Source organism: Adiantum capillus-veneris, chromosome 26, assembly GCF_014529385.1.
Source record: "Adiantum capillus-veneris isolate H3 chromosome 26, ASM1452938v2, whole genome shotgun sequence".
Taxonomy (NCBI): domain Eukaryota; kingdom Viridiplantae; phylum Streptophyta; class Polypodiopsida; order Polypodiales; family Pteridaceae; genus Adiantum; species Adiantum capillus-veneris.
Genome location: NC_140956.1, coordinates 90,720,040 through 90,736,383, shown reverse-complemented (window position 1 = coordinate 90,736,383; position 16,344 = coordinate 90,720,040). Strand labels below are relative to the sequence as shown.

The 16,344-nt window shown below is 40.9% G+C and overlaps 1 protein-coding gene across 1 annotated transcript; it reads left to right on the top strand.

Moving 5' to 3' along the window:
- Positions 1 to 960: 960 nt before the first annotated feature.
- On the top strand, positions 961 to 7,087 carry LOC147423807 (protein STRUBBELIG-RECEPTOR FAMILY 8-like). The gene is made up of 16 exons (XM_086501122.1): positions 961 to 1,618; positions 1,835 to 1,964; positions 2,066 to 2,137; positions 2,462 to 2,527; positions 2,612 to 2,683; positions 3,258 to 3,329; positions 3,418 to 3,489; positions 3,567 to 3,632; positions 3,745 to 3,810; positions 3,935 to 4,209; positions 4,383 to 4,627; positions 4,737 to 5,005; positions 5,092 to 5,230; positions 5,531 to 5,670; positions 5,745 to 5,901; positions 6,620 to 7,087. The coding sequence occupies exons 1-16, from the start codon at positions 1,480 to 1,482 to the stop codon at positions 6,767 to 6,769; spliced, it is 2,130 nt and encodes a 709-aa protein (XP_086357248.1). The 5' UTR covers positions 961 to 1,479; the 3' UTR covers positions 6,770 to 7,087.
- Positions 7,088 to 16,344: the final 9,257 nt, after the last annotated feature.

Below are 16,344 nucleotides of genomic sequence, written 5' to 3'. Positions count from 1 at the left end.
GCAAGTGTGTACATATGTCCTAGTAAAACAAAGCCCGACAGCTATTGTTATACCCAAAGCCAAAACAAGGTCTCATTGTGTCGAGCCATATACACAAGTATGTAGACAAAGTACTAGTCGTGGCTGAGCTTTAAGTTTTTGCCCAAAAAACATGAGACGACATAAACTAGCTAAGCCGCCAAACCAGCTAGGATGGAGCTTCAAACTTTTGCTAAGCGCAGTTCTACTGTGTCGGGAAGGTAGCCTCACGTTACCAAAACTAAGGCATACTGATAACTATGCTTAACATGACCATTGCCTAAGTAAACTTGGATGCGCAACCCCCCCCCCCCCCCCCCCCCTTTGGGAGTATGTGACACGGGCATGGGAGGGTGGGATCTACGATGAGGCGATTATGGGCTGTAGATCTGGAATGCGTGTACCTTAGATTACTTTTTGTAATCTAGGGTACAAAATAATCTAGGGTACCCTCATTTCGAAAGTAATCTAGGTTACTCTCATTTTGAAAGTAATTTAGGGTACCCCATTTTACATTCGTGGGATTTGAACACATGACCTCACCTTTGTGAGGCGCTTGTCTTAACACTTCTCTTGTGCGCCATTCTGAAGCATGTAGACCTTAATTTACTTAGAACATGTGTGCAAGACGACGTCATCGAAAGTAATATAAAATACTGCCGCAAGATCTACGGTCCGCAATCGCCTCACCGTAGATCCCACCCTCCCATATCCGTGTCACCCACTTCCCCCCCCCAAATCAAAAGGTGTTGTGCCGCTCCTGATTTGTGCATGCAATTCACTGTGAATCTGATCGTCCTTCAGTGATGATCAGTGACTCACCCTAGCAAAAATGAATGGAAGTTGGAAGGGGAGTGTAGAAACTAAATGCAGCAAAAAAGAACGACACTTCTATAACATTTTCGTAAACTTTCTGCTTCTCTAGACACGAGCTGAGAGTGGGAGGGAGAGAGACCGGAGAGCCGGAGACTCTCGAGTGTGCGTGTGAGAAGGGCTGCCCTCGTAAGGGCTGCCTCGAGTATTAGCTGGTACCTTCGAGCCAACAGTGGCTTTCAATGAATGATGCCTGGGAACGTCCGTGCCAGGCTTGCCCCCTTTCGAAGATCTCTCCTCCGAGTCTCCCTCACAGCTTCCTACTGTTGGTTCCTAGTCGTTTTAACAGTTCTTGACTGTTCTTCCCTACGCTGGTGGTTGCCTACAGCTTGCATGCATGTAGGCGTGTACGTTCTCTCTCTCTCTCTCTCTCTCTCTCTCTCTCTCTCTGCAAGCTCCAGAGGAGTCCAGCTTCTCTCCCATTTCGAGATTACACACACGCACGCCCTCCCTCACCCACATGCACCCAACAGGTTTTAATTTCTTGAAGATTCTAGTCTCTTCCCATTTCGTCTGATCCATGTAAATCCGAGGAAGCGCTCACAACACGCACACACACACACACTCGCGCGCGCCCGCATTTACTCTATGATGGCAATTTTCCTCCTCAGTGAGTACAGCAAAGAGCCTCTGCATGTGAATGTAGTCATGACGAGGCTTGCATTTTGCATTGCGTTCTTCCCCTTCTTCATCCCTCCAGCAAGCTCCGCAACTCACCAAGATGACGGTAAATCATACCTGAACCCATCTCAGTGCTCACATTCTGTTTTAATTACTCTGACAATTACCTTTGTATTAAAAAAATCTCTCATATATGAAAGCAATTGTTTGGATATTGGCCATAACCATAATATTTGTAGATTACTGGTTCCAGCTGCATTTGGTGTTGGCAGAGAGAGAGAGAGAGAGGAGCTGAGAGAGAGGTGTGCAAATTTCCTTGCAGTTTTTGCGTTGAACGTGCTTTTTGAGGCCATGGGTTCTCCGGCATTAGCAGGATGGACTGTACAAGGAGGGGACCCTTGCCTCGAGGGTTGGAAAGGTGTTGTCTGTGTTGGACCCAACATCACTGAACTGTAAGAAGTCTTATTCTTTCATCGTGTAGTGTCTTAATTAACCGAGATTATCATGTCTAACAATGTGGGTTCTCCTTTCCTTTTCTGGACTTTGATCACAGCAACTTGTCTGGCCTGAATCTAATGGGAGGCCTCGGTTATGCTCTCGACAAGCTTACAGCTTTGATGATTCTGTAAGCTTTCTTGTCGGCCTTTCTTTGTGTTATATTCCTCCAATGCAAGTTTATCGTCATTCATGCCTTATATGCATTCATCAGAGTATCAGCATTGCTTGCGCAAGTGCATTATGTAGAGAATGTAGATGAAATGTGAGACTTTCAGTATGATGCCATTCCAGAGCCAATATGATTTGCTCAAAAGAAATTCTAAGCTCTTGTATGCACCTCAGTATCAGATGTGTATGGAAGAAATCATCTTGTGGCACATGCATACACATGTAATAGAGGAGGTTCATTGCTTGCATGGGTCAGCCTGAATTCTAATCTCTAGAACCACAGGGATCTCAGCAATAACCAAATCAAGGGTGCTCTACCCTTTCAGCTACCGCGAAATATACAGCAATTGTAAGTGAGAGAGATCCTTACAGCTCTGTGGGTTTTATGTAATGAGCCATCAGACCTAAACCTTTGATCTTTCGCATGATTTAGACTTCTGGCTAACAATCAGCTTGTTGGTGCTCTTCCATATTCTTTGACGTACATGACTAATTTGACCGTCATGTAAGTCTCTCTCTCTCTCTCTCTCTCTCTCTCTCTCTCTCTCTCTCTCTCTCTCTCTCTCTCTCTCTCTCTCTCTCTCTCACACACACACACACACACACACACACCCCTTGGGTGATGAAGGAGCTATTTTTCAAGCTAGGTCTAGGCTTTTAATGCAATAATTAGAACATCTGCTGTATCTTGGTTAGATCTCATGGCCACTTTGGTTTTTTCTTTCTTTTTGGTGTAGAGTTATAGAAGGAATATTACCAAAATACCCCTGAAAATTTGTGGAAATTCCCAAAATACCCCTCAAATGTAAAACTTCCCAACCCTTCTATCATTTTGGGATGGATTTACCCCAATTTTTACATAGTCTAATCTTTAGGGCAATGGAGGTCTATCTTATGTCTTTGACAAAATTATTCATTAAGGAGTTCACATGTTCATCTATATGTTTGCCTTATGATTTACAATTTTGATACCTAATCGGAGGAACAAATGATAATGGCACATTTTGGTATGTTTGTACTAATTACACAGGAAAGTGTTAAATGTAAGTCTCCTTTCCCAACATTGAAATTCAATGCAGAGATGTAAGCAGCAATCACCTTGATGGAATTGTTCCTGACATATTCTATGGGCTCTTGGATTTATCCAAAATGTAAGTATGAGTTTTTTCTAGTTGTTGAGCTTGTGAAATTTCAATGATGTGAATACAGCTGATGAATGCTCTTGTTTCCTTTGGTAAGGGACTTGTCTAACAACAATCTAACAAGCACACTCCCATCATCGTTCAGTGCTCTTAGCAAGCTCAGCACCTTGTCAGTATTTATCATACGTCCAAATGGGTGTTGTGGTGTGTTAAAATGTCTTCTGATATCTGGCTTTTACTCCACAGATTCCTACAGAATAACCACCTGAACGGTACAATAGATGTATTAGCTGACCTGCCACTCAAGGACTTGTAAGGTCCCTTGATAACTCGTGTGAGTTTCTATTTCTGTTGGCAACTCTTTCTGCATCATCTACTTGCACAACTTGTGTCTGATCTGGAATTGTCCTCTTGGAATTTGCAGAGACCTTTCAAACAATAATTTTATGGGCAACATACCACCCAATTTGTCGTCACTATCATCTTCGGGGTTAGCCTCTTGCACTCGGATGATTTACTGATTTCTGATTATTGCACAGTTAAGCTAGGTGTGGTGGAGCATTCACTGTCTTGGGAAGCAATAGTTTAACTCATGCTTTTCCAATGAAATGCAGATTTTTGGGAAATCATTTCAATATATCAGCTAGCACCTATCCCACGCTGGGCTCACCCCCGCCATCAGCCCCGCAATATCCCTTGCCAAGTGGTTCTGCTGGAAAACCTTCGAGGAATGGCGTCGACTCAAAACAGCATTTAACACAAGGACACATTGCTGGCATTGTCGTTGCATCAATAATCACTGTTCTAATAGTCGTTACGGTCATCTTGTTCTTCACTTTAAAACCCAAAGAGCCGACGGTTGAAAGCAGGGATGGGTATTCTCCTCAAGGTGAAACAAATCACAAGTGCAGTGCTTCAAAATTATGTGGTTATTAAAGTTAATGAATTACAAGAGAGCAAGCTCTTAGTAACAGAAACCTGTGAGGGTGTTTGAATTCTCTATCAATAGTAGGCACTCAACAGGGAAGCTTGACATGTCAAGTGGACTGTTTGAACTTTCAGGAGATCTTCGAGATACGAGCATGAAATGGAAGCATAAGTCCATCCCTGATATAGCAACCATAAAATGCTTAATTCCAACGCGAGAGAAGGTCGGAGATGCAGACAAGAGCATAAATGGCTCAATATCCACTGCTGTTTTCAATCTTGGGGAACTACAAGCAGCTACAAACAATTTCAGTCAGGAGAACCTCATTGGAGAAGGCACTTCAGCAAGGGCGTATAAGGCCACACTTAAAAACGGAAAGGTAACTAGCTTTGGGGAAAAGAATAAGATCAGTTTACCTTTTTCTTCCTTATTGCTCTACATGCCAGCAGTGTGTTTGCAGTTTGATGGCGTAGTTGGGTTGCTTGTAGGTCATGGCCATCAAAAAGCTTGATTCATCCATTCAGATGGTGCATGATAAGGACTTTTTTGATGCAATTATGGGAATAACAAGACTACGACACTCAAACATTGCAGAGCTTATTGGATACTGCACCGAAAATGGGCACCGAATTTTAGTATACGAATATATAGGCAATGGGACTCTTCATGAAGCTTTGCATTCTGGAGAGGATAAAAACAAAAGGCTATCATGGAACAACCGGATTAAAATTGCCTTGGGTGCAGCAAGAGCTTTAGAGTGAGACAACTTTCAATCTCTTTCTGTTGAAAGGTTTTCACAGACTGACCGGCTTTGTAAAGCTGTTCTATTTGTTGTATGCTTAGGTACCTCCATGAGATATGTGAGCCTATGGTCGTACATCGCAATTTCAAGTCATCAAACATTCTTCTGGAAGAAGATTTTACTCCTCGATTGTCTGATTGTGGTCTTCTACCACTCACATATTTCGGTTCACAATGCCAGGTTTTTTTAATGATACAGCTTCGTAGATTATGGTGTAAAGAGGAACCACCCACATACTTATTTGCATTTAACCACTCACATATTTTTGTTTCCAGTGCCAGGTTTTCTTAATGTTTAAGATTTTTAGATTCAGATGGGCTTGATTAGCATTTAACAGAGGATAAAGTTGCATGCGTTACTCATATGCATATCAGGAGATTCACATGGGTGTAGAGGCAAATTCAAATTGGGTCCAAATTAAAGTAAAGTGGCTTCTCACTACCTGGATAGCTTATGCCCTCATCCATGCTTCTTTTGCAGTTTCCTACACAACAAATGGGCTCATTTGGGTATAGTGCCCCAGAGTTTGCTATGTCGGGAATGTTTTCAGCAAAGAGTGATGTGTATAGTTTTGGAGTCGTGATGCTGGAGCTCTTAACAGGGAGGAAACCTCTTGACAGGTATGGCTTTCGGGAACGTGCCCCATCTGTGCATGCAACACAGTGCTTGACTGCTTTTCTTGTCTTTATGTCAGTTCAAGATCCCGGGCAGAGCAATCGCTTGTTCGTTGGGCAACTCCCCAACTTGGTGAAATTGATGCTCTATTCAAAATGGTAGACCCTGCTCTCAAAGGCATATACCCTGCGAAATCCGTAGCTCGTTTTGCGGATGTCATTGCCCTCTGTGTGCAGGTATACACTGCATAAAAGCAAAAAAGTAATCTTTGCATGCATACATGTGCCTTCATATAGGTTAGACGTATGTACTTGATGAAAGAGAATGCGACCTCTTGCTTTAAAAAAGTAAAATAAAGTAATAATAAATAAATTTAATTATAACTATCAGCATGGGGGAAGGTAGTAGGGAGAACTTTATATACATATTTGTGTATTTTGCTATGCACATCACATCCACAAGGGGCCATACCGTGGGAACGACCCCCCTCCCACCTCCCCTATGGGGAACTTTATAAGACCCATCGAGCACAGCTGTGAGCCTCAAACCCTCAACCTTAGGGTTACATCATGAAGGCTCAACCAACTGAGCTACGATCACCTCTTGCTTTATTTGCAAGGCTACTTAGACTGCATTGATTGTTATGTTCAGATAACTCTCTTGATGATACTTGGTGAACAAGTGGTTTGCAATTGAATAAGAGGCTATAGAGATGCATCAATCTTTGTCAGTACCTGTTTCGTAAGTCCGAGCTTCGATTTTGGAGCTGAATTAAAGGCTGCATAAACATTTAACTCCAATCTATCAATGGTTCTGCATTTGCATGTTTGATCATGGTTGTATGCGTAACGAATGAAGAGTATTCTTCCTTCTCACAATCTACCAACTGATATATTTTTGTATGAGAAAGCCCACTTTGAATGAGAGTTGTTACAATTTGTTTTTGTTATGTAGCCTGACCCGGACTTTCGACCTCCAATGTCTGAGGTGGTTCAGTCTCTAGTCCGTCTGCTTCAGCGAGTAAGTATAAACAGGAGGCGATCAGGTGACGAGTTAGGCTTCTCTCAAAGAGTTATGGAAAGGCAAGACGTTTGGGACACATGATTTTATCATATTACAAGAATTTCCTGGCCGTTCAAGCTTTTGAAGCATGGAGACATGAAAAATGATGTTCTCACATTGTGTGTGCCTACCACTAAATAATTGATGACAAGAGGGACAGACAGATTTTCAGTTTTTTACAGTGGGCTTGCCATTAGTTTGGTCACGATTGAATTGAACCAAAGGATTATAAGAAATGGAACATGCCATTAGAATTTACATTGTAGTTAGTGAAACTTGTACAGAACTTGCTCATTTCAATCTTTTCTGTGTCCACACATGTAATTCTAATGACATAGTAAGTCTCGAGCTCTTCTAACATGAGGTCGTTTGTTCAAGTTCCTATAAGAAATCATTTTTATGATGTGAGCATTCATCCTTGGTGACCAGGGTCGTCGGTTCGAATGCAGCTAAGTGACCCATTGTTGCTCACAGACATACTTTGTCACCTTGCATGGGAGTTGTGGATCTTCATAACGTGCGTTAAATCCCTATACTTACATGATATGAGGTCATAAAACGACCCCCTTTTCTCAAATCCCTATACTTACATGATATGAGGTCATAAAACGACCCCCTTTTCTCAAGAAACTTACAGGTTTTTAAAAATCAAGGTTCAGTGCCCCATGACACTACTAGCAAAAAGAGCTTTTGTCCTAAACCCAAGTGATTTGGTGGATCACCTTGAGGACTCTTATTTTTGGGGAGAGAATGAAGAAACCCTTACCCTCAAGTAGTGCTCCTATCGCTCTCGCTTTCAACTCACTCGCATGTCCAAGTGGTATGCCAAAGATGTATGTATGTGGGCTTGTCCAATTGTGATAAAGAGAGGATACCTTGAAGGAACAGGTCTTTAATTCAATAGTAGATGCTTCTCTTCATGAACAAGATGAGCAAACAAATTACCTCCATGGTGAGTATTCAAACTAATCATCAAATTTTGCCCAAGCTATACTCTAAAGCTACTAGATACCTATACCTGAATTATAACTGCCCAAGTGCAAAGGATCCTATTAAGATTTTGCCTAAGATTCAAGCAAAGGCTCTAATTTTCAGCCTCATACTTCAGACTAATGAAACTTGTCAAATGAATCTAGGAAGTTGGAAAAAAGCCTCCTTTTTGTCCTCAACGGTTGCTAAATCTCAACATCAGAGATGGGTAAAGGGGAACTTCTTTGGTATATTAATCATTTTGTCATGTTTGGTATGGTTTGCGGGTACGATATGTTAAAAGAAACTTATCTATTTTATCTATAGTGAGAGTTCAAGAAAGTTGAGGCACTCCAGATTAGCGAAAATGGCCAACGGTATATCCTAGCTAGTTTAAGTAATGGCCATCAGGTTTTATAGCTAGTAGCAATTTATAATTCTGCATGTAGTGTGTTTTTGTACCCAAAACAATTTTCACATTTTTTCCATAAACACTTCCACTATTTAGGTCTCCCCAATCTCAGAAAAAATGAAAAGTTAAAAGTCCTTTTGTGCCTATATAAAGAGATTGTCGGGTACTTATTTTCCCTTTAGTGTTTTCTTCTTTTTAGAGTGTGTCTTTGCACTATAAAGGTAGTGAATGTATATTTTTTGAAGCCCTTACATTCCCTCCCCCTACTCTATTGGTCGCTATGTCCATGCTTGCACACGAGACTCTCTCCTTTCCCTTGTAGCCCTCACTCACAATATCTTGGTGAATTCTCTTCGCCACAGCCCTTGATTCTCAATCCCTCGGTAAATCAGGCAAAGGTGAAGGTAAAGCTAAAGTTGAAGCAGAGAGCATAGAATAAGTCTCCCTCTCTCTCTCTCTCTCTTCTACAACAAGTCAAGGGCAGTGCGTCCCTTTTGTCTCACTAATCTATTGTAGCATTTTAAAGAGCATGTAATCTTGGTTGCTGATATGTAGGCCTTAAGAATGGAGGTTTCATCAACAACGAGCTTGAGAGAGAGAGGAGATGAGACAAAGTCGTACTGCATGCATATTTTTAGACTTTGATTTGAAGCTTTTGTCTTAACGGAATCTCACTTAATTCTCCTCTTTCTTTTCTTTAAAAAAATTGTAGCACCTACTTCCACCATTGAAAGAAAATTCTTTCCCTCAACACAACAATCTCCTGATGGCTTCAAAAGGAATAAAATGTGTATATGTATATGTATCCCCAATCTCGGAAAAATGAAAATCCTTTCAAAACATCTCAAGTGCATAAGTGAAGGGTGAGTTTGGGAAATGAAAAGACCCATGAAAATGGAAAGTCAAAAGACTTTTTGTGCCCATATAAAGAGATGGTCGGGTACACAATTGATACATGAGTGTTTTTCTTTTGCTTATTTTCCTTTTAGTGTTTTCTTCTTTTGAGAGTGTGTCTTTGCACTATAAAGGTAGCAAATGTATATGTTTTGAAGCCCTTACATTCCCTCCCCTTACTCTATTGCTTGCCTATGTCCATGCTTGCGCACGAGAGTCTCTCCTTTCCCTTGTAGCCCTCACTCACAATATCTTGGTGAATTCTCTCGCCACAGCCCTTGATTCTCAATTCCTAGGCAAATCAGGCAAAGGTGAAGCTAAAGATAAAGGTGAAGCAGAGAGCAGAGAATAAGTCTCTCTTTCTCTTTCTCTCTTCTACAACAAGTGAAGGGCAGTGCGTCCCCTTCTGTCTCACCTAATCTATTGTAGCATTCTGAGGAGCACGTAATCTTGGTTGCTGATATGTAGGCGTTAAGAATGGAGGTATCATCAACAACGAGCTTGAGAGAGAGGAGATGAGACAAAGTCATATCCTACGTCTAGGTTTGCAAGCACGAGAGAGAGAGAGAGAGAGAGAGAGAGAGAGAGAGAGAGAGAGAGAGAGAGAGAAGGGAGTCTCTCATTGCATGCATATTTTTAGACTTTGATTTGAAGCTTCTGTCTTAACAGAATCTCACTTAATTCTCCTCTTTCGTTTCTTTAAAAAAATTGTAGCACCTATTTCCACCATTGAAAGAAAATTCTTGCCCTCAACACAACAATCTCCTCATGGCTTCAAAAGGAATAAAATGTGTATATGTATATATATCCCCAATCTCGAAAAAATGAAAATCCTTTCAAAAAATCTCAGGTGCATAAGTGAAGGGTGAGTTTGGGAAATGAAAAGACCCATGAAAATGGAAAGTCAAAAGACTTTTTGTGCCCATATAAAGAGTTGGTCGGGTACACATTGATACATATGTGTTTTTCTTTTGTTTATTTTTCCTTTAGTGTTTTCTTCTTTTTAGAGTGTGTCTTTGCACTATAAAGGTAGAGAATGTATATTTTTTGAAGCCCTTACATTCCCTCCCCCTACTCTATTGCTCACCTATGTCCATGCTTGCGCACAAGAGTCTCTCCTTTCCCTTGTAGCCCTCACTCACAATATCTTGGTGAATTCTCTTCGCCACAGCCCTTGATTCTCAATCCCTCGGCAAATTAGGCGAAGGTGAAGCTAAAGATAAAGGTGAAGCAGAGAGCAGAGAATAAGTCTCCCTCTCTCTTTCTCTCTTCTACAATAAGTTAAGGGCAGTGCATCCCTTCTGTCTCACTAATCTATTGTAATATTTTGAGGAGCATGTAATCTTGGTTGCTGATATGGAGGCCTTAAGAATGGAGGTCTCATCAACAACGAGCTTGAGAGAGAGAAGATGAGACAAATTCATCTCTTGCGTCTAGGTTTGCAAGTAGGAGAGAGAGAGAGAGAGAGAGAGAGAGAGAGAGTCTCATTGCATGCATATTTTTAGACTTCGATTTAAAGCTTCCGACTTAACGGAATCTCTCTTGATTCTCCTCTTTCTTTTCTTTAAAAAAATTGTAGCACCTACTTCCACCATGAAAGAAAAATCTTGCCCTCAACACAACAATCTCCTCATGGCTTCAAAAGTAATAAAATGTGTATATGTATATGTATCCCAATCTAGGAAAAATGAAAATCCTTTCAAAACATTTGAAGTGCATAAGTGAAATAAGTGAAGGGTCAGTTTGGGAAATGAAAAGACCCATGAAAATGGAAAGTCAAAAGACTTTCTGTGCTCGTATAAAGAGATGGTAGGGTACACAATTGATACATATGTGTTTTTCTTTTGCTTACTTTCCTTTTAGTGTTTTATTATTTTTAGTGTGTGTCCTTGCACTATAAAGGTAGCGAATGTATATTTTTTGAAGCCCTTACATTCCCTCCCCCTACTCTATTGCTCGCCTATGTCCATGCTTGTGCACGAGAGTCTCTGCTTTTCCTTGTAGCCCTCACTCACAATATCTTGGTGAATTCTCTTCGCCACAGCCCTTGATTCTCAATCCCTTGGTAGATCAGGCAAAGGTGAAGTTAAAGATAAAGGTGAAGCAGAGAGCAGAGAATAAGTCTTCCTCTCTCTTTCTCTCTTCTACAACAAGTTAGGGCAGTGCACCCCTTCTGTCTCACTAATCTATTGTCGCATCTTGAGGAGCATATAATCTTGGTTGGTGATATGTAGGCGTTAAGAATGGAGGTCTCATCAACAACAAGCTTGAGAGAGAGGAGATTAGACAAATTCATATCCTACGTCTAGGTTTGCAAGCAGGAGAGAGAGAGAGAGAGAGAGGGAGAGAGAGTCTCATTGCATGCATATTTTTAGACTTTGATTTGAAGCTTCTGTGTTAACGAAATCTCGCTTAATTCTTCTCTTTCTTTTCTTTAAAAAAATTGTAGTACCTACTTCCACCATTGAAAGAGAATTCCCTCATGGCTTCAAAAGTAATAAAATGTGTATATGTATATGTATCCTCAACCTAGGAAAAATGAAAATCCTTTCAAAACATATGAAGTGCGTAAGTGAAAGGTGAGTTAGGGAAATGAAAAGACCCATGAAAATGGAAAGCCAAAAGACTTTTTGTGCCCATATAAACAGATGGTCGGGTACACAACAGTGATACACATGTGTTTTTCTTTAGCTTATTTTCCTTTTAGTGTTTTCTTCTTTCTAGAGTGTGTCTTTGCACTATGAAGGTAGCGAATATATATTTTTTAAAGCCCTTACATTCCCTCCCCCTACTCTATTGTTCACCTATGTCCTTGCTTGCGCACGAGAGTCTCTCCTTTCCCTTGTAGCCCTCACTCACAATATCTTGGTGAATTCTCTTCGCCACAGCCCTTGATTCTCAATCCCTCGGTAAATCAGGCAAAGGTGAAGCTAAAGATAAAGGTGAAGCAGAGAGCAGAGAATAAGTCTCCCTCTCTCTTTCTCTCTTTTACAACAAGTCAAGGGCAATGCGCCCCTTCTGTCTCACTAATCTATTGTAGCATTTTGAGGAGCATGTAATCTTGGTTGCTGATATGTAGGCCTTAAGAATGGAGGTCTCATCAACAGCAAGCTTGAGAGAGAGGAGATGAGACAAATTCATATCCTGCGTCTAGGTTTGCAAGTAGGGGGGGGAGAGAGAGAGAGAGAGAGAGAGAGAGTCTCACTACATGCATATTTTTAGACTTGAAGCTTATGTCTTACTTGTACCTACATTTTAAAAAATGGAAACTCACTTAATTCGCCTCTTTCTTTTCTTTAAAAAAATTGTAGCACCTACTTCCACCATTGAAAGAAAATTCTTGCCCTCAACACAACAATCTCCTCATGGCTTCAAAAGGAATAAAATGTCTATATGTATATGTATCTTCCAATGGCTCTAAAATAATAAAATCCTTATATTTTATAATAAATAAAGACACTAAAAATCCTTGCTTATGTAGAGGTTTCTTAACATCAACTTTGAGGAAGTTCACACAAGGTGGAGCCCCCCCCCCCCCCCCCCCCCCCCGCGCGGCCATTGACATGACACACGAGGATCTTTGTTCGCAGTTGCTGCCCCTGCCACTCGAACGCTCCGCGTCAACTGCTCCGAGTTGCTACCCACCTATCCATCACCTTTTCTCTCTCTTGAATGTAAGGTATCCACCAGGATTTCAACTAATGAAGCTCCTTAAAAACTTTTGTGCCACCTACTTGTTGTAAGTTGAAGAGCCTAGTTATTTAGTACAATCTACATAATCAGTCATTGTTGTTCAACACCGCGAATGCAAGGTTGTATGGTAGCATGGTCAAGTGGTCGCATGGTCCAAAGGCAATCGTCAACATTTTGAGTTTTCACTGCAGACACAAATGCTCGATAATTCTCGCAAATAATCTTGCATAAGTTCCTATAGAAACTACCACCTCTTGAAGTAGATTCAAGTAAGATTTCAATGGCATTCTTAAGCAAGTCACTATTTAAAGTGACTAAGGTCCTCGCACACTTTCAGTAGCCATAGAAGAAGCCGAACCATCTGCACAATGGGAAATTCCTCGATTAGGTATATGGGCATTAGAATTTATTTAAGCCTAAAGCATTCATTGTCTATTTTCACGATCTGTTGCATAGAGCCCTTTGGATAATCAAATGCATTTCATTGAGCTCACTGAGATCCTTCAACAAGACAAAATGGAAGCCATCAAGAAAAGCTATCATTTTGTACATCTTGGATGTGTATAGATAGGAATATATCCTCTCTTGAGAGAAGGATTAGCAGTTTCTTATCTTATAAATGATTCTAGACACAAGCCATACAAACCTACAAGACCAGTTCCTTGGCAGAAGCAAAAGTACATCAACAAGATGCACACAACCAAATCTCTCACTAAAAAAACTATTGAACCACTCACTGCATGGGGTGACAATGAAAAACAACATCATCATCTAGCAATCAACACAAAAAAGTGTGCACATACATTAAATAGTAGATAAACTAGAGGTAAAGATAGCATCACTGTGACTGGCATACTCAACCACTGCAAGTTCTTGTGAGTAGTTGATGTTACTACCATATCTGCAGCAATGATTTTGAGTGTTGCCTCATATGCCTAAAGCAACAATGTCGAATGTGCCTTGTATGACCACAATGCCAACATCGCATAAGCTGACAAGAACAAAACCGTTGTCTCTCAAGAGCCAACCCTATGGACTCAACGTCGTACATTTTTTAATGCATATGGCATCAGTGGGAGAACAACTCAACCATGAGATCAAAGAGACATCCACATATCCATGCATGCATCAAACTGCATAAGAGTATGCATCAAAGTGATGGCCAATGCCATAATTGTATTAAGCATGATACACAAAAAATTGCATCAAAAAATGCAACTAAATGGCAAATACAATGTGCATAAAGATTGCAAGTATAGATCAAATTCTTGTGGGAATAAAACACTGTCAAAAGAGCATAATGTAGTCCAAACTGCATACGCATCAAGTATGCATGAACCTTTGAGCAAAAGAATAAATGCTCAAGAGATGAAAAGTATGCTGCAAACTCCAAAAATTGCAAATAGATGGAACCTGTAATCTGTTTCTGTAAAAACCCTTGTGTAATGGCACTTCTAAAATGTAATCTGCAAACCAATCTATGGAGCTTTTCAAAAAATTATTTCACCAATGTATTCAGATTATGTCAAACCCTTAGTTAGACTTCAAGATTATACATATCCTAATCCATATGAGACAGGTATGTGAAAAACTATAATTTGATCTCAAATAATAGAAAAATGAGCTGCACTCTTTGTTTTTGTATGCTTCTTCTTTGCCCAAATCCACCAAAAACCTCAAACCTCAAGCTTTGCACAAGTTTAAATTGCATCTAAAACCTTAGAGTTTATGCACCTAACTTCGAGAGCTCGTTGTGCTTTCAAAAGTGCATCATACTCGCATATTGCAAGAAATAGAAACCTGAAATTTTTTAAAGAGTCTGTCTAAACAAGATAGTAGCAAAACGATGAGGAAATTGCAAAAAGTTTCCTCTACAAAGTCGTAGAGAACATCAAAATGGAGGGACGTACCACATAAAGAAACTTAGATCTACCATCTACAAAGAGAAAATAGACTTGCAAAATAGTGCTACTGTGCACACATAGTTTTTAGGACACCTTCACCTACACACTATCTTATGAGCTTCCACAAGAGCATACATCACTTTTAACTGAGATCATAAGCTATCGTTGCATTCTCACAAATCTTTCAAGCTTTCTTGATCCCCAAGCCGACAACCATGGCTCTGATACCAATTGAAGAGCATGCGAGAGCAGGAAGCTTTTCACAAGCTCCCATTGCATTCTCATAAAGCTCCCAATCTTTCTTGGTCCCTCTCCGAGACCAAGCCGGCAACCACGGCTCTGCTATTAGTTGAAAAGTGTGCAGAAGTGAAGAGAATACATGAAAGCGTGTTGTGGAGAAGGAGGAGATGATACATAGAGTGGACGAAGCGATCTCCTTGCAATATGATAGTGAGAGCTTATTTCTTTGTATATAAAGAGTAAGAGTACACAGAGTTGGTGGCTAGAATGTTTGGCCCCGAGTAAGAGACACGCTGCCTTTACCCCAACAAGTATAGCCCATGTTTTTAACATCACAATAGTTATCACTTTTTTAAGGCTTCTTTCCTCTCATATACTATAAGATGGTCTAAGTGTATGCTACAATCAACTAATAATTACTAGATGGGAGTTGAAATTTTGTTTAAAAGTCATAATGAGATTTTCCTCCCCCATGCATTGTGCATATGCCCATCTTCTTTAGGACAAGCTTATCTTCGTACTTACATAGTAAGCCTTGAGATTCTCCTTTTCTTCTCTAAGCTTTTGGCATGTATTCGTACAACCCTAGTTTCAACAAGTTCAAGAGCAATCTTAGAAATAATCCCAATTATAAGTGAACAAGTATTACTAGAGGCAGAATGAGCGTTTCATCAAGGACATGATCAGACCAACCAGCTACTACGAGAGCCACCCAACCACATCAACATGGCCGACTGACAAGGGGGATACCCTCACACAAATGACTAGGCCAAGTTGGGAGCCACCCATCCAAGTATGCCCAAGCAAGGCTACCACCAGGCCAAGAGAGCTATCACCCTAGACCATCGATCACTAACAAACGGCTAGAGACGATGCCGCATAACTTGAGGCACGAGAATGCCTATCTACAAAAAGAGTATTGCATGATTTGGGCTTTGCTATAAGGGAACCATCAAACATCACAACAAGCTTCAAGTCACGAGCCCAAGGCCAACCAAACAAAGTAAACAGACCATCCCTCAAGCGAGGACCTCCATGGAGCCCTTTGACATTATATTGCTAGCCTTGCATCCAAGTGACGTCACCACCCAAGGCCAGTGAGGTGAGGAGCGCCCTTGGCCAGCCCATCTATGCCATGGAAAGTCCCTGCTTTACCATAGCAGCCCATCCCACCCCAAGGTGTTCATCCTACACCTACCACCACAGTGAGCCCGTTGTAGCGTGAGGAAGCCGCTTATCAAGAGTCTACCCCTTTCGATAACCGTTGTCATGAGGGTGCAATGGCCCACTTCTCCTCAGTCCCATCACAAGCAAACAAAAACCCTACCCAAATATGTTGGTGAGTATTGCCAAAAAGAAACATGATTAGAAATTGACCACAAGAACCATTATTTTTTAATGTTTTGAGTTCACTAAGTGGACTCCCGCACGAAGAGGGCAACTATTTTGAGTTACCCCTTCTCCCCTCAAATAAGTGCACCTCAAAGGCTCTTTGAGTTGGAGTT